Here is a 17,984-nt window from a genome sequence, read left to right on the forward strand (position 1 = left end):
TCTTAAAAATTATTCGTTCCTAGGTTTTGATGCAGATCGAAATAGAATCGAAATATAAATCGTTTAAGGTATTCCGCTCAAGAATCGGATGATTATTGGCAAAGATATAGCCATCGCTGGGGGCCATATCGTGGCTCTATGCATTTTTGAAGGGGATCCTCCAGGAAATTTGACAACAAATCTTAAAAATTATTCGTTCCTAGGTTTTGATGCAGATCGAAAGGGAATCGAAATACAAAACGTTTAAGGTATTCCACTTAAGAATCGGATGATTATTGGCAAAGATATAGCCTTCACTGGTGCCGACTTTGTTCTCCCCATGCTTTTTGAACCATACAAATAATAATTCGTTCCTGGTTTGTGTTTAACGATGTTCTCTTTATTTTGCAGATTTAAATAAATATATTCGTAATTACAACTAATAACTTTTACATTCGGTTTTCCCCTTTTCTTTAAATTTATTGTTTGAGGAGCACGTACTCAAAGGCGTGTTATTTTAAATATGCCAACTCCTTTTCAAATAGAATTTAAACAAAAATTCTCAAAAACGAGTAGTTTCATTAAAGTATGATAATTCTTGATTTTTATAGTAGTTCTCTTATTCTTGAGAGTTTCGATTCTCGAATCAAAATCATAAAGTCGGAAAAAGAAAAATTTAATTCAATTCGATTTTGCACCGTTTAGATATGGGAATCCAGCTAATAGACTGCCACTGCCATAGTGTGTTCGTGTTTCAATAACATGTGTGTAATTTATGCTAATGCTTCGATAGCCTTCGGTGCATTGCTTACCATCAGCAATAATAAATATTTGACTGAATATTGCTGTTGTTCTCGATTAATGTTCCTACCAGTATGCATTCTTTCACACAATTTGTTCAACGTTATATGTTTTGTTTCTAGTGATGTGCGCTCCGTTTGAAAACTATGCTTTACATTTTCCGCATAGCCAAACGAGCACTGACTGACCCAGAAAAGGACTAGAAAAATAATAGTTTCTCGGTAGATTTGATGTATTTCGTATGGCAGTGCACAAAGCACCAAAATAAAAATTGTGATTCAAAGCGATAGTATTTTGAGTTACGGCTTTTGTGATATATGTATGTTTGGGGTGGTTGGAACAAGTCCCTCTAGTGGAAAGCAATAGGAGACTACGGGTGTAAAAAAATATATGTCCCTTTTTGCTTAGCCACAATCAAGTTACAGATTGGTTCCTCTCATTTTTATATACAAATTTTCATCTGCTTCGACTCTATACATAAATCATTAGCCCAAAAGAAATCATTAAAATAAATGTATACACGTTCTAGGTGTCGTTTAAGTCGTAATAAACACAGGAAAATAAATACAAAATTGGCAAAGTATTGTTTAAATTAATAGTAGCTGCTTTGGAACTCGGTTTTTAACGAAAAAACTGGCCATCGTTTTGTTCCTCTATATACGTATGCCGTTTGTTAAAGCAAAAATAATAATTATAATATGCGAAGTACTTGATTAATAACTACTAAATATAAACATTCCTCTAAATGTATTTACAAATCACAGCTACGAACACTAAAACATCCTTCCAGTGTTTCTTAAGGTTGCGATGACAGGCATTTGTGGGGCTTTTACGGCTGGGCGGCAAATAAAAATAAACTTAGTATACAATACACACGATTACATTACAATTCGTTATTTAACTCGTTCCGCATTGTGCTTAAATAAAAACTAATTGCAGCTTGCAAAGGCGCTGTTCTTTAGATTAAAACTAAACTATAGTCACCAGCAAGCGTAAGAATAAGGTTGTGAATGATATCAGCTCTTATTTTTACAGCCAGCCGCCCTTGCGGCCGAACAGCAGGGAACTAACTGAACCCACAAACGCCTGTGTTATGCTCTGGGGCGCCGCTTCCTCCTCTTGTGCCGCCTTCACATCATCCCGCTTTCCAGTCATCTTGCTGCCGCTGTTGTCGGACACTCTTCCCAAGTCGGGACGCACTCTGCCGCCGCCTCCTCCGGCCCCGGCAATGGTGCCCAGGTCAGGTCTTTGGCTAGCCATGCCGTTCTTTAACTGCCTTCGTGATTTTTGGCGCTGCATCTGCTTCAGTCGCGTCTCGCTGGCCGTGGCCCCAGGTGCCCCCGTTGCTGCACCCGCCCCTGACGTTGGCTGACTTTGTGCTGCCGCTGTTGTGGTTGGCGTCGAGCTTTTGATCTTCATAACCAAGCCCTGGTCGTCGCTATCGTCGCTATTATAGGCGCTGGTACTGCTGCTCGTGGATATGGCAACGCCTCCGGCAGCAGCACCTGCTGCCGATGCTGCAGGCGTCGGCGACTTAAGTCCACGATGCAGGACACCCTTGATCTGGGCCCGATCAAAGTGTATGTCGTCCACAATGCTGTTGCTGCTTGTATGCAGACTTTGCAAACTACCACTGCTAAGTGGCGAGCTGCTCCTGTTCGCGATTCCTGCGCCCAATCCGCGCTGTGCGCTGATTATATTCTCCAGTCCAATACTCTCCACCTTCTCAATCAGATTCAGTGATCGCAAGGCCCGCCGCTCCAGGTGGGACAGCATAATCTTTTGTTGCTGCTGCTTGCTAAGACTGCTTCGTTGCTTCTGTTGCTGCTGTTGGTGTTGATCGCCAACGATTTTGCGGCGGATGAGATCCGCCCCAGAGGAAAGAAGACCAAAGAGGGGCTCTGGCGACTGGGCACGCGGAGGTGATCCTTCAGGGCTGTTGCATGGTGTCACCGTGGGCGAATAGTTGGGACCGGCGGGTGTGTTTAGGGCACTGGGCGTCACTGCCTTAATTCCTCGCTCATTCAGCATTCCAGCGAGTCCGAGGTTCACCGAGAAGGTGGAGCAAGAATTCTTGCGCGAAAGTCCAGCTCGAGGCGTAGCAGGGCAACTGAAACAAACGAAAAAGAAATAAATATATGTTGTATAATATTAAATCCCAAAACCCATAAACATATCCACCAACTACGATCCCTTACCTGGGCTGTCTCGATGTCGATGTAGAAGCCATGCGCGAGGACATTTGCGACTGTGAGAGGAAGGAAAGGTCGTTGACAAAGCCATCGTCCGGATGCATAACCATGCTATTGGTGTAGGTGAAGGTACAGCCGGGCGCATCAAACTGCTTTCCGGGCAGATCCTCGCTGACGTCTTCTTCGACGTCCGACAGCGTGTAAACTTGCATTCCCAAGTCATCCAATCCACGGCCACCTCGAATTGTGACGCCGGGTCTCTCATCTAATAAACCGCTCAGAGTTGGCGTGGCTAGACGCGACCAGTGGTGCAGCGTTTGCGACCCCTCCATCGGCTTAATGATTTGCAGCTTCTCGGGCAGACGCCACTGGTGCGACATAGAGGCGGACATATGATTCGACGATCCCGACATTCCAGACGAACCCGTGGACATAATACTGTCCGGCGTTCGCACGCCCAGCGGCAAGTTCGAGTTTCGCTCGTGTCCTGCTCCCCCAGCTCCGTGGGTCATTGGCTCATCGTAGTTATAGGTGCCGGCAGGAGCGTAGGAGAGCATTGCACGGCGGGCCAGAACCTCCGCTGGCGTCAGCCGCTTGAGGGCCGCCTCCAGCTCCTTGGCGCCGGGCGCTCCTGGCACACCAGAAGGCTGGGCTGGGTAGCCGTCATCGGACTGGGAGTTGAGACTTTCGTTGGATAGAGTTTTAACGCCCAGTGATTGATTGCTACCGCCCCGATAGTACGAGCCCGCTGGATACGCCATTGAGGCCATGCGTGGGCCCGAGGAGCTGCTCATCGACATGGCTCCCAACTGGGTCATTGACACATTGCCGCTGTCCATGTAGTTGCCGGTCTTACCAGCGCATCGCACTGTGTCGAATACCCTCTTGTAGGGCGGCACGTTTCCGGCGCCGGCATAGATACTGCCGCCCATTCCGGAGGAGCTCATGCTGCCGGGTGGCAGCTGCATCATCATGCGGCTGATACGGTCTGCCGACCTCTGGCTGTCGCCAGAAATGCCCGAGTCGAGACTATTCTCCGAGTACATCGAAGACTCCATCAGTTCGCATTTTAACGAATCGGGCTGGAAGAAGCCACCGCTCAGTCCGGCTCCGCTCGTTCCCATGCCGCCCAGGAAGGAGCTCCTTGCCTGCGGTTGGGATCGCTTGCGCTGCTGCTTTAGTTGATCCTGCGCAGAATGCAGCAAGGCCAGCACCTCCTCATAGCGCTGCTTAAACTCCACCAGCTCAAGAGCCAGAGCATTCTGGTTCTCCTTGGTCACGTGCAGCAGGGAGAGGTGCTCGTCATTGTCCTGCGTCAGTTGATGCAGTCGCATCTCCGCCTCCGCCAAGCGAGCGGTCAGGCTGACGATCTGCTCGTGCTGCAAACGATTCTCCTCCCGCTGGCGCTCCAGCTCGAGGCTGAGGTTGTCATACTGCGAGTTGGCATCGTTCAGCTGGGCACTGATGTCCGCCATCAGCTGACGCTCGTGCTCCTCCACCTCATCCGTCTTGTGGGCCAGCTGGGTGGCCTCACTCTTTAGAGACTTGTTCTCATCCAGCAACGTGTTTACTTTCCGCTGCAACAAGTCCAGGGTAATGGACTTGGACATGGTGGGCGTGTCTGCAAATGAAAGGGCAATTAAACTAAGTGTTTCGAAAAGACGAAGCTATTTTTCAAGCTTTTGTGGTCTCCAATTTGGCTAATCCCTAACTTCCTATTGCAGCTATTGAAGAAGACTATCCATGTACGCCTGAGCTAAGTACACCCCAAAGGCACTCACCTGCATCCGTGCCATCATCTGCATCGTTGGTCAGCACCGAGATGAGCTCGTTTTTCTTGTGCAGCTCGTGCACCAACTGAGCCCGATCGTCGTTGGCAGACTTAAGGTCGGCCTCCAGGTCGGCGACCCTGGCCTCGAGGGCATTGTTCTGGGTGAGCAGCTCCTTGCCGATCTGGACTGTCAGCTCCAAGTCCTTTTCCTTCTCCTCCAGCAGTCGGGTCACGGCTTCAATGTCATCGTACGCTCGAGTCATCTGGCTAACGCGGTTCCCACATAGAACTGCAAAAAATATAAAATGGAAACTCTGTTATAACACCAACTGAATCCAGGAAATACAATTAGTAATATAGAGGTTGGGAATTGGGAAAGCTCTCTAGTAGATGTTATAGATTTGACAGGGACTTATCGATCGTCGCCATGCCAACTAGGGCCTAGCTGCTAACTTTTAACCACCTTCCATCAGCAACTGCTCGTTCTGGTGTTCTCCGGCTGTCAGAGACTCCATTGGCACTGCCGCCCCGGCCCCCGGCACTCCGGATGCGCTGTGGCTGCTGCACAACGAGAGCTCATCGTCATACTCAAGTTCATCGTCCACGATGCAGAATTCTTCGTGCAATTGCGCCCAGCCGCTTGCGGCCGCTTGGCTTTGGCAAGCCTCGAAGGCGAAGTCTTCCAAGCAGGTTATTGCCGTGGCAGCAGCATCCACGGCCTCATTGCTGCCACTGGCTAAAAATCGATGTTGCACCTCACTGCCGGCAGCAGGCTCTTCCTCTCGCTCGCGCCCTCCCTCTGGCTCTCCGACCCTCTCCATCTCCCTGCTGGCTTTAGCGTTGTTTACGTGCGTCATGCTATTTCTTCAATTGAAATTCTTCTCTTAGTCACCACCGCTAACTTGCAGCATTCCTTTCTTGATTTAGATTTAATCTGAGCAGCGTGGCAGCGCCTGGTGCGTTCTGTGCGATTCCCTTTCGCCGTATTATGTAATTTTAAGACATTTTACAAATTCTGCCAAGGCACTTTCGGTTTGTTTGGCGGCGGTCGCCAGCAGAGCAGGGCTAAGGATGGAATTTTTCACATTCCCCTCTGTCTCTGCGCTTTTCCGAGTTCCGAATTCCGCTTTCCCGGGGTCACATGATCTTGCCGCTTTCCGCCGAGCACTTTTTTTCAATTGCGATGATAGGCACAAACATTAAATATAATTGCTAAATTAATGCGAACCGCCGAGTCACAAGAGAAACTGGCTGACTGTCACTTCGGTGGCGCGGCTCTCTCGTCGTCACTTTGTTTTTGTTGCTCCTCTCTCCCTTGTTATTCGTTCTCTCCTCCACCCACCAGCTGTGGAGCATGCGCAGTGCCGATTGGAGCTCGTTAGTTTATTTTGAAAAGTTGTGCTTTGCCCAAAAAATTACTCGCTTGACTGGTCACTGGTGTCTTTTATTTTTATTAATAGCCATGAGCGCAGCTTGGAAACCCAACCGAACCTCTCGCGCGACACTCTCACACGGACTGAGGGCTGCGATGCTGGCGCGGCAGAGGAGAGCCGGCAGCGCAGCCAGGCAGCAGCCTGCAGAGGAACTCGGACAACAACAACAACAATAGACGACGATGACAACAACAACAAGGCTGGCTACAGGAGCAGCCGCATTCAAAGTAAAAGGCGTTTTCCCACACATTGCGAGTGAAAGGAAAATGGCAATGGCCATGCATTTTTGCCGAATTTTTCGACTCTTGATGGAAATTCTGAACTGGAAATCCTAGCCATGAAACTCACATGTTCGAAAACAAGCTGCTTCCTCCTTTTGGTGCGTTTCTCTTCACTGCACAATAAGCCAATACACATAGCAGCCAGACAAGGCTATCTAAGGTCCAAAGGTGAGAGGCATTAGCCCCAACAGACACGAAAATCGCGAAAACTTCCAATCTTAGCCGAAAGAGCAGCAGCAATAGAAACAATAAAGCAAACTACGCTCCAAAAACTCGTGACGAACTACAACACACACCACCAAAAAGAAAACACGCACAAACACAGCCGTCAAGTAAGTTGCTCTTGGGGGTTATTCTTCTTCTTCAGCTATTTGCGTGCTGGGCTGGCTTCTGTCTGGCACAGTTCTTTGTAAATATCATCTGCTATCACTAATACACATACTTTGGCACTTTATTCCTTGGCTTTGGCCACTTTCCCAAATGGCTCCGTAGCTGCACTTCGAATTTTGCACAAATTGTGTAATTTACAGATTGCAGATACTCGAGAAACCCAAAGAGAGTGAGAATTTTGATTAAACTGCTTGTACACCCTGTGTGCAGCCGTTTTGCCGTAAACGCCCTGTGCGAGAGCACGTAAGAGAGAAAAAGTGTTGCCAGCGTACAAAAATATATACATATATATTGCGGCTCGAATATTTGATACTTCTTTTTTAATAATTAATTTTTTATTGAAATTAAAAATTACAGTAAAATTCTCCAATAATTGTCAAGATATCAATGTTCAAAAATTATTCCTACTAACAAATAACTTTATTTTTGAGGTATTGGGCAGATTCTGTTTATTTATTTTTATTCTTATCTCATTAGAATATTTTAAAATTCCAGATTATTCGAAAACTGCATGTTTTGCCAAACACTTTCCCAAATACCATGTACCCTCTTTTTCAGGTAAACGACATGCATTTAAAAACTTCAAGTTAAAACCGGAACCATTTTCCGCATAATCCTAATCCCATTCATGAATAGGGCGCGAAAAACTACCCGGGGAATTTTCCGCGTACCACATTGATACAGAATTCCGCGAATTTTATATAACCAAGATAAGCCAGGTAAAATCACTTTGAACAGAATGAATCCGTAGGATTAGAGATAAGTATACATTTTACGATACTTCCGAACTAGACCCGAAACTTTAAACGGAGTTTGTGAAACGAAGGCCCACTTAATGATTTACAGCACGTGTCGGCCAGTCGTAAAATCGCAGTAAAAACTTATTTATCTTATATCTGTGGTTTCAGATAGTTTTATATTCCTTCTAAATATTGCTACATTCGACTGATTCCTTACTATAAAGTGGGAGTAGGAGAGGGAGGGTCCTATAACACTCATGAAAATATAAATAGACTAAAAGAAATGGCACTTGTATTAATAACCGAAATATAAACCCATTCGATTGAGCTATCTAGGGGCATAAAGTTTCCATGAACCGATGTTATCTGGATAGCTTTTCTAAACTAACACCAAGTCATGGAAGTACCTAACGCTTAAAAAAATCCAATAGAGCGTAGCTGCTTAAAAGTCGTAAAAAGTATAGTTTGATGGCTTTTTGGCAGATTTGCGCTAATAGAACTTCAATAACCATTAAAAAAAGGGAAGTGGTCATGTGTTTTCGGCAATAAGTGGCGGAGCTTTCGTCTGAATCAATTAGGCAAGATAGTTCGGCGCAAACACATGATAAGTAAAGTCCAAAGCTTCCCTCCCGTACAGTCGAACTAAATTAATATGAAATTGCGATAAGCGGCGGCCCTAGCAATTTGATCCCAGACGCAAGATGAGATCATGTGCTATTTGCTTTCTCTCCCCCCCACCGACCCAACAGAACCTAATAGTTTTCCTAATGAATTGGGGGAATAGGAGACCATCATGTTGTGCAAATATCGAAATGGCAGCGAAGGCTCTAATGATATGGGCGCACGATCAGTATAGTATTCCGAAAACAAACACAAAGTCTGAAATACACCCCATAAGCAAATAAATACGGAGAAATGGAGAATACTTTCAAGCCTATATGTGCAAAAGTGGCAGTCGTGTTTGTTCACACGTCGTCCACAACAAAGGAACTTGAGTGAGCCGAGGAAACAACAATAAATGAAGTCTATTAATTGCAAGTACACTAAACCTCTCGATAAGATACGCTTGGCTAAAAAAGCCAACACAGATGAGTGGGCCGAAGCCCCAAACCTTGCAGGCTGCACTCGAGTGATAAGCGATCGAACTGAAGCCTTTATCGAAGAGGCATTATATTAGGCCTGTTTAGGGATTATTTATTTGACACTGAGAGAAAGAGAAATGGGCTTATTACACATATATCACAAAGACAAACTACTTAGTCGCATTGGTTGGGCTTAACTTTCATTGATGAGTCGTCTGGTTAATTTATTGTGTGAATCATACATTAGCAGATCGGTCGATTGCACTTTGTTTGAAGTACATTTAGGTTTTCCCTTTAAAACATTAGCACACATACTCGATTGCTGGTTGGAGTTGATTATCGCCGGCCCCATTATCCACTCCACCAGTTAGTATCTCATTTAAGTGAGCCGAGTTACATTACACCAGATAGATATCTGAGCTACTCAGAATCTGAACTTCAGGGCAGGTTCAAAGGTGCGATTGGGAAGATGAACAACTAGCCATTACTCTGCAACCACCAAGCTGTCACTCTTACCTTTGTTAGTCAGCAGACTGCGAACAACCTTAAGACAGTTCGTGCCATCGACGTTCTTCGAGGCGTAGTACATAAGCTCCCCGGAGTTGGCGGCCTGCAGCAGCTCAGGAGGCAGCTCGAACTGCGGCGCCTCCAGGGGACCACTGATGGGACTGGGGGCCGGTGTCCCCGGGGTACTGGCCTGACCCTTGCGTTCACCCTTGGCAGCAAAGTCGTGCAGCAGGGCCAACAGGGGGGCTGAAGCCCCCAACGCGGCGTCCTTCGACCTCGGCCCAGAGGACTTCATCTGCCGGATGATGCAGCGCATCCGATCCACTGCCTCTAGTTCCAGTTCCAGGCGGGTGGGCGGCGGCTCGGTGCCATTGACGATCGCAGACATGGAGGAGCTGGTGCTCGAGATGCTATCGAAGTCGGTGCCCGATCCGGATCCATGCAACTGCAGCATCTTGTCCGCCGTCCGCTGGCCCTTGGAGTCCAGGTGCTGGCCCAACAGCTTGTAGGTGTTGTCGAAGTGTTTACTGGAGTTTGAGGGCTGGCTGGTGATCAGGGTGCTGGCGCCGAGCGACTCCTCCTCCGAGGTGTTGGACCAAAGGGAGCAGCTCGACTTGCTGGACACCATGGAGGCGTCTGAGCCTCTGGCATCGGCTCCGTCCCCCTCATTGCAGGTGCTGTTCAACTGACCCCCGTTCGCAAAGTCGAGCCCATACTCGTCCGCCTCCTGTTCGGCAATAATGGGCAGGGAGTCCAGCTTCTTGGCGGCATGGGGCGCTTGAAGCTGGCGCAGAAGCTCGAAATCCGACTCCGGTTCTGGCAGATTGCTTTTACTTCGCAGTGACTTGTTGAAGAGTGGCATTGTGGCCCTGGTGCATTGTGAGCTCGGCTAGCCTCTAGTTATTTGTTATTTTTTTTAATTTTGAAGCACAAATAAACACACGATGAACTTATGACGAAGAATTTAAAGTTTTTGTTTTCTGTGTGGTGGGGTAATTAGAACAAGGTGTGAGCGAGTGTTGTGTAATTTGGCAAATGTCAAAGTTCAGCAGTGTTGGCACCGAGACCTGCTTTCTTTCTTGGTCTGTAGTGCTAATCTTTACTACCGGAATTTTGATTATCGAATGTTACTTCTGCCCGCGACTGCCGGACTAGGGGCGGCTCTTGAAGCGCTGTCTGAATTTCTAAGCAAGGCAGCCGGAAGGTTTCCAAAAAACCAACAATAGAAATTTGTAAACATGCAGATGCACATAATTCCCAACATTTGCATACAATGCCAGTCGAAAAATAAATCACAAATATTTCAAAACGGCGTCTTCACACCACAGCGCCGAATAAAAGAGTGGACAGACTGTGAAAGACTGATTTCGTGAAAAGTTAGTGGCTACTGCTAGAGGAGCTGGTCCCAAACTAGTTTCATAGACAACACGATGCTGCGAGGCGTCTGAATGAAGATTTCTGGGTCTGGAACATGGCCAAGATCACGTAGGTCTCTGGAAACACTGCGGAGTCGAGAACAGGTGGGAAGCCAGACGGAAAGGCGTGGGCTGGCCCAGAACGCCGCCCAGCGAGTGGGAAATGGTGCACATCCCCTGAAACTGTGCTGGACCATCTCACTGGACGCTCTCAATGGCCATCCGATCATAATCTACACCACCATATACCACCGTCTGAAGTGAAAGAAAATTGAGCTGAACCCATCAGCTGCCTAAGCTGCGCTAGATACGAGATGCTAACGGTTGCGCCAAATGAACGGCAAACATGAGATGACCAACATAAATCTGGCCCAGCAGAAGCCCCGGCCATGGGATGATTCAACCGAAGCCAGTCACCGTTTTAGCCGATCTCGTCCCTGCGACTGTGCTATGCGTTTTGCGAAAAAACCACATTTCAGGCGCAGTCTCCCAGGTTCATCGACATGCACAGAGCGTACAAGCCGTGTGCACTTATGAGTCATGCGAGGCCTTAACGACCCGCGGCTCAAACCTAAAAACTTAATTCATTCGAAGGGAGTGCGAGGCGAGGAACAAATCACATTATGGCATAGATAAATAATACGGCATATGACAAAACGAGCTCCAAGAATGAAGACACACGCCACTCGATTGGTTGATTGGCTGATTGGGTTTGAATAAAATTTAATGAAGGGAAGCAACTGAAAAGTGGCCGGCGCGGGGTAATTATGTAAAGACAACTGAGTAAATAGCTGGGGGAAAAGCAGCAAAACATCCGAAAAGGCCAATCAAGTCGTACACGCGAAAATAAAACGAAAACGGCAGTGGCAGTATCAGCAAACTCTGTTTTTAAGCTTTTTCGATGTATTTGGCTCACAAACTTTCACAAACGTTGCTGGTAATTAATTATCGGCTAAGTTTGGTGCATTGTAGCTTCATGGTCAGTGCGAGATCAACCTGTTGGCATTTCTTGGACGAAAACAACACCCACATGGGGACAACTTCGCCAAGCACTTGCAAAGAAATGGAATTGATTGGTGTTGGAGCGATTCGGGGAAGTTCGATGGCCGTTGCAGTCGCACTGTCCATTTGTTGGATCACATGGCAATTAAGATGAAACAGCTCTCCGAGCCACACTTGTTGCACTAATTGTCGGCGGCAATGTGAATGTCCCGCTCAATAGGCCAGTGACACACAGAAGCATCGCCGGAGGCAGCGGAGTGGCCCGCAGGTGGTGTCTGTTGCGAAATGACGCAACGAAAGTGTGTCAATCCCAGCGACGAAAGCACACAAAAATGTAAACCATCTCAGAGGCGAAATATGTTTGCTAAAAAACGAAGACAAAGTGTAGCATGACCAGTCGGACATAAGCGGCTTTGCAGCGCCCAGCGAACATGACACAAATTTCGAGTGTGCCATTTGGTTCGGCGGAAGCTTAGCGCCAATAACAGAACAATTGCGAGGCCGGTTATGACTGGCTATTAACGTGCCAGATAGCTCATAGCGGTTCACACATTGTATCCATTGGGGCACTGGATGAGCCCCAGCGGCATCGGCAACGGAACGCTTTTTCAGCTCTCCAGATAAACCGGTGATTGATGCGGAAGAGCCACTGATGATAATGGCGATCAATCAAGCCGTGCCACGAGTCTGCAGTGGCCACTTGCAGCAAAAGAACACAGTGATAACGGCTCATTTCAGTCCATCGGAGGTGGAAGAACTTTTGGTGTGAGTTTAAATCATAAAATAGTTCGCACTCGTTCTCTAAGATATTTTTTTTTTCATGAATCATTCATCACTCATTTTATTTATTTATCGTATGTCCGTTTGCAAATGGGCCAAAATAGGGTATTACAATTATCTGTAAAAGGGGTCTGAGGGGTTCTGCTCCTACTGAGAAAGATATACTGCCAAGATTAGGCCGAAATTGGAGCGAATAAAAGAGGGAATATCTCTGAAGATAAGCTATTTCGCGTAGGAATACTCCAACATTTATTTTCTTATATTGCCATTTTCTTGTTTTCGGTGCCCTCCGCACATTAACCCGTGAAATTTGTCAGCATTTCCCAGTTCTACGACCTTCTAATTAGCTAGAGATCACTGTAAACCGGCTGCACTCCAAGAACTGGACGGGTGGCATTCGTGTAACGGTACACACCCAAGACAAACAGCGGCCAACAGCTGGCTGGAATGGGAGAGCAGGACGGAGAATCGATCCGAAGGAGGGGGAGGGCTGGATGACAGGAAATTCCGATAGAGGGCTAGGCTAGGTAGTGCCAGACTGCGCTGTAGAACGTCTCTTATCAGCGCCAGAGGCGAAAGACGGAATAGAGGCGCATGGAAAAGCGATTATGTAAAGAGTGAAGGCGAGGCGGGACGAGACAGAACGAGGCGACAGAACCTACAACTGCAGCCAGCAGAGTAGCCGTACAAGGGCGGCCCCTTTAAAAAAAGGAGAACAAATTGAGCTGACAGGCAAGCCCTGCCCGTGGCCTTAGCACACCCACTGGTCCCATTCATTAATCGCGCTCCCTTAAATGTTTACAACAGAAACAGTTTTCGTTTTCATAATTCACGAAGAGCCAAGAAATAAAGTTTAGCACTCAACTGCACACAGATACGGAAAACACACACTCGCTCACTAGTCGTCCTAAAAATAAATTCAATTTGTATGACGGCACGAGTGAGTTCGACTGAGCGACTGAACACTTGGAGAAATTCCAAATGTTCAGCTTTGTTTTGGCACACACGGCGTATGAATAATACACTACAAGTATTAATAATTTTGCGTTAATGATTTTCGGTGCCAGTGGCTCGGTTTTGGCGTTGGTTTTGCTTTCGTTCGGCACACATATTTCTGAGTATATTTTTGGCAATTATGCCAGGCGCGCACGCACAATTTCACTGCCAACAAAACACATTTTGCTTTTCTTTTCCCAATCTAGTTTGTGTGTTTTTGAAATGGCTAAGCAGCGCCGCTTACATTTTTGTTTGGCACACGGTTTCGTATTTATTTGAGGGGCGACGGCGCGGCGCTAAGACTTTTGAAATCCGCACACATGCTCCATTTCCTTTCTTTTCCCCACCGGCGCGTTCAACAGACAGAATCAGTATTGCCGGGCGCCCCAATACAAAACGCCTCACAAAACGCGTGGAAATTATGATGTTGCCTGGTCTCACTACTATTAGCTCCATCTCTTTTTCTCTTTTGTTGGAGCCCAAACATCTGTTGTGGGGGCATACGAGCGATGGGGAATGGCAATCAGCTGTTATCAAACAGCACCTAACAACACTGCACACGCAACAAGTGTTGAATCGTGGTATAAATAAGAAATTTCGGAGTTGTTGAAGTTGGCGCAAAAATTTAAATTATCCATAGCTCCGAAACAAAATTTAGGGTATACGAATTTTATTAAGTGAAGAGAATGAAGGGAAGACCACATAAAAACTCTTTGAGGACTTTTTTTTTATAAAATAAGCAATGTCTTCATAATATGAAGTTCACGAACGCAGAGATTTATAATTTTGTCCTTGTTCATGGTCAGATCCTTGAGTCTACTATTTTTTTTTTATGTTTGTTGCTCGACATAAACAAATAAGCATACACTCTTCCATTTTATCAAATCTTAGAAAAGAGCATTTGAAACATTAACAAAAATATTGGCACAAATGGCTTGCCCACAACAACAAAAATACAAAATATTTGCATGTGATACAAAAAAGCTGAATATAGTATATTTAGAAATTTATTTTTAATCTGCCTTCTTGCGTAGATAAAAGAAAATTGCGTTTCTTCAAAGTGAAAGTGGATAAACAATCTGAGGAATACTTAAAAACCCATAAAAAATACAAACGGGAAAGTATTCTAACAAGGGAGATGGCAAGCAGACATGTCCATGAATACATTGACATTTATATAGGATATATAACAATAAGATTGAATAACACTCTGTGTGAATATGATTGAAACACTGGCCCCGCAAGTTCCGCTGATAAATTTGTATTAATTGAGCAATTGTACGAGCAACGCTAACCACCAGGGCTATAAAAATACATCTATTAGGAAACTCGTCCCCTAAAAGGCTTCGAATGGGTTTGATTGTCCAAACTGTGTTTAGAATAATGAAAAAACTCTTCGCAGAAGATGCGTCACTTCTTTGGCTTTGTCTCAAAAAGGTGTACTGCAAACTATTCCAGAAATAAGCTCTCGAAGTTGAAAGACATGTACCTAAAATTTGTTATTTGTTAGATTAAGCCCTGAGTTGTTCTGTTTTGGTTCACAATTTAGGCCTTTAAATACATCATTGACAGCAGATTTTCCTTTATGCCTGTTCTTATTGTTGACAGAAAATCAATCATAGCTAAGTCACGCAAATTATTGAGTCATTTTTGGAACGAAAACAAAGCAGTCTCTCCAAATTGATTCAGTTCATTGCAGTGATAAGGTACAGAGAGGAAGTACCTTAAAACGATAAATCTTAACCAGATATTAACTTACGGAAATAGTTTAGGCACTCTCTGGTCTGCTCCTTTGTTAATCCGAGGCCCTCCACTGGGATAGGCAAAGCTGGAGCCGGAACGAACCAATCCTCGTTCGCATAGCCAGAGAAGTTGGTGAGGAAGTCGTTGCGCACCTTGTACTTGGGTATCTGCTCCTCCAGCAGCGAAAATATCTCCACCTCGGGCAGGTTCTCGCTACTGCACAGCTCTGAAACGGTTATATGTGGAACATTAGTGTCAAGCTGTTAATTAGTTCCGAATTGGAAATCATGGCTCACCCGTCAGGCAACTGGCATCGCAGGTCTGGGGCTTCGGCGATGCGGACACCTGGGTCGCCGACTGCATCAGCCGCTTCGCCTGGAGGCGCGGCAGATGTTTGCTGAGCGTCGCCTGGGCGGAGGGACTGAGCGGCTGTGGGCCGCCATTGGCCCCCAGAGTTGCAGATAGCATTAAATGGTGAGGAGTTCTGTATTGTCGTCAATTTGTTGCACTTTGATTGTGGTTACGGGGGGTTGCTTCGCTCCTTAGCTGCAATGGGAGAGAATGGAGACGGAGGCGGGGCCGTGATAATTGTCTGGCAATCACATGAAACTAATAAGCCAACTGCCAGCGACTTTTTCCACTCTATTTTCACTGTTTGCCTTTCATGGCTAGGTATGAGTTCACTGCCAACAACCGATCGGGGGAACGAACGTTTGCGGCTGTAGCTTATCTTTGCTGATAAAGACGGCGGGGCAAAAAAAGAGTGAATGATGATTATTAATACTATAAATATTAGCGAAACGTCAAAGGATTTTCGCCCATATTTATCAACTTCTAAATTGGCAGTCGCCAAGTCCCCAACGCTCACTCGAACACACGTTCGTAATGCTCCAAATTATTTATGAAATTCTATTCATTTAATGAAATACTAAAGGAGGCTCTGAGCAATACTGATGCCAGTAAGCTTCGCGCAGGCGTCTACTGATCTTTCTTGGCCGCTGATGATCGAGTGAGCCGAGGTGGCGAGCTTTGCCGAGTCACTTGAGGCTTTCGAGGTCGGAAGCTGGGTAGTCGGAGGCACTCGAAGAGCAAGACCGAGATCCAAAGAGATGGCCTAAACAAGTGAAGCAGGCAGAGTACGTGCCCAGAGGCGCGTTGGCTGCACCCCGGTGGTGATAATAACGCGGAGGCGAACGGGTATGATGAAAAAATGTGTAATTGGGCTATAAACATCGCGATAGTGGGGTTTGGGGGCACGAGAACCACGGAGTGTGAATTGGAGTTTTCAATTCGCATCTTTTTTGTGAAACACGGTGACGCACAAAGTGCAGACTTCAATCCAAATGACGTTGAACAAAGGCCTCCTGGTGGGTGTTCCCTCTTCGGAACCGCGATATGATAACACGAGGAAGCCGTTGGGAAGTGCCATTCTCTTTTTTCACCTATTTGGCTGCAGTTTGCCGACATCGGTGTTGCGTAACTCGGGCAGGAAAATAACAAATAGAAACTAGAAAATCGAAAAGCTGAGAGCGATTTGGGTATAGCTTGGGGCATAGCCAGAAATAACAACAAAACGAATTCGTGAATGGAAACCGGCGGACGGTAATAGTTGGACGCGCCGTCGCGTCGCTGCTGCTGCGCTGCAACTGCGCCGCGATGACGCTGCCAACTGTCAAATAGACTTGACCCCTTGCCCCCACCCCCCTCTCTCTTCAACGCATTGAGTGGCGGAAGGCATTTTTCATTCCTTTTTTCAGGCGTAAGCGCGCAATTGTCCGCCAGAACCGAACCGAAAAAAACACTGGCGTGGATGGCATAATGCTCTAAAATTAATTTCGAAGCAACGCCAACCCTCAGACGCTTGCCAAAAGCGAAAATTTGTTAAAGTTGCCGCGTTCCTTGTCGAATTGTTTTGGCTTGGCTGATGGCTGATGGCGGATGGATCGTTTTGTTGTTATTCTGGGCTATTTTCACGCCGCATACGCACACACCGACACCCAGTCACTTATATAAGCCGCGCTGTTTGCTGCCAGTGGGGCAGGGTCATTATACGACACCAAGCAGTGGATCTTCTACACATATTCCCATATCTTTGGGGCAGTGTAAGCGATTGAGGGACGAGCTGCGTGAATCAGCTGGGGCAGAGGCTGGACGCGTAATTGGCGCTTGATGGGACCAGGCGGGGTGGCGGATGCGTGGGGGAGGTCAAAAATTTAAACACAATCTTGCGTGGGCGCAGCTGAGCGAATTATAAAACACTGTCACACTTCTGCTGGTCCTCTCACATTTCATAATAGCTCTTCGCTCTCGGAAAACTAACCTTTGCGGAAAAATCAGCCAAGGCGTCCGATTATTGAATTTTCTAGTTGACCCTACAGTGCTTGGCTTTCATTGTTGTTGCCGTTTCTACTCTGGTACCTACATTTGTTGTATTTGTGCGCTTGTATTTGCCATTTTTTTCGTCGTGCTGCTTTCCCGAACACACACGCACACCAAATGGAATTGAGGGGTCACATGGATTTTTCTTCTATTTCGCGCCACTCCTCACGATCGTCAACGGTTGGAAAATAATTGCAAATGGTTCAACTTATAAAAGACAAACGTCGAGAGTCTGGGTGCGTGCCCAGTGGCAGAGAATTAAATTAAAAACTTTAACTATGTTCCGATTTAACTAAATTTTGGATACAGTATGACCAGATGGGTAGGTTTCGGATATACCAAACGCTTCCTTATACCAACGTATTAAAAATACTCACTTTATGAAAATACCAGATCTCTATCGGCTGTTTCTGCTTGAAATATAAAACCAATTTATATGCTTGTAAGATTTTATTTTTATTAAATTTTTCCTAAAAATATTAAAACAGTAAAA

At 46.2% G+C, this 17,984-nt stretch overlaps 1 protein-coding gene across 6 annotated transcripts; it reads right to left on the reverse strand.

Moving 5' to 3' along the window:
* Positions 1-357: 357 nt before the first annotated feature.
* LOC6497775 (trafficking kinesin-binding protein milt) lies at positions 358-17,980 on the reverse strand. Of its 6 annotated transcripts, none has more exons than XM_014906331.3 (6): positions 17,535-17,980; positions 15,409-15,658; positions 15,129-15,338; positions 4,754-5,032; positions 2,979-4,593; positions 358-2,890 (listed from the first exon to the last, which is right to left on the reverse strand). In XM_014906331.3, exons 2-6 carry the CDS (start codon positions 15,578-15,580, stop codon positions 1,810-1,812), a joined length of 3,357 nt encoding a protein of 1,118 aa, XP_014761817.1. In that variant the 5' UTR covers positions 15,581-15,658; positions 17,535-17,980; the 3' UTR covers positions 358-1,809. The 6 variants fall into 6 exon arrangements, with proteins under 6 accessions (XP_014761817.1, XP_014761815.1, XP_032307710.1 ...); XM_014906329.3 differs by having other exon boundaries at positions 17,433-17,980; XM_032451819.2 differs by lacking the exons at positions 15,129-15,338; positions 15,409-15,658; positions 17,535-17,980 and adding exons at positions 9,186-10,156; positions 13,614-13,758.
* Between the last annotated feature and the right edge of the window lie 4 nt (positions 17,981-17,984).

The sequence above is a fragment of the Drosophila ananassae genome, chromosome 3R (assembly GCF_017639315.1).
Source record: "Drosophila ananassae strain 14024-0371.13 chromosome 3R, ASM1763931v2, whole genome shotgun sequence".
NCBI classification, from domain to species: Eukaryota; Metazoa; Arthropoda; class Insecta; order Diptera; family Drosophilidae; genus Drosophila; species Drosophila ananassae.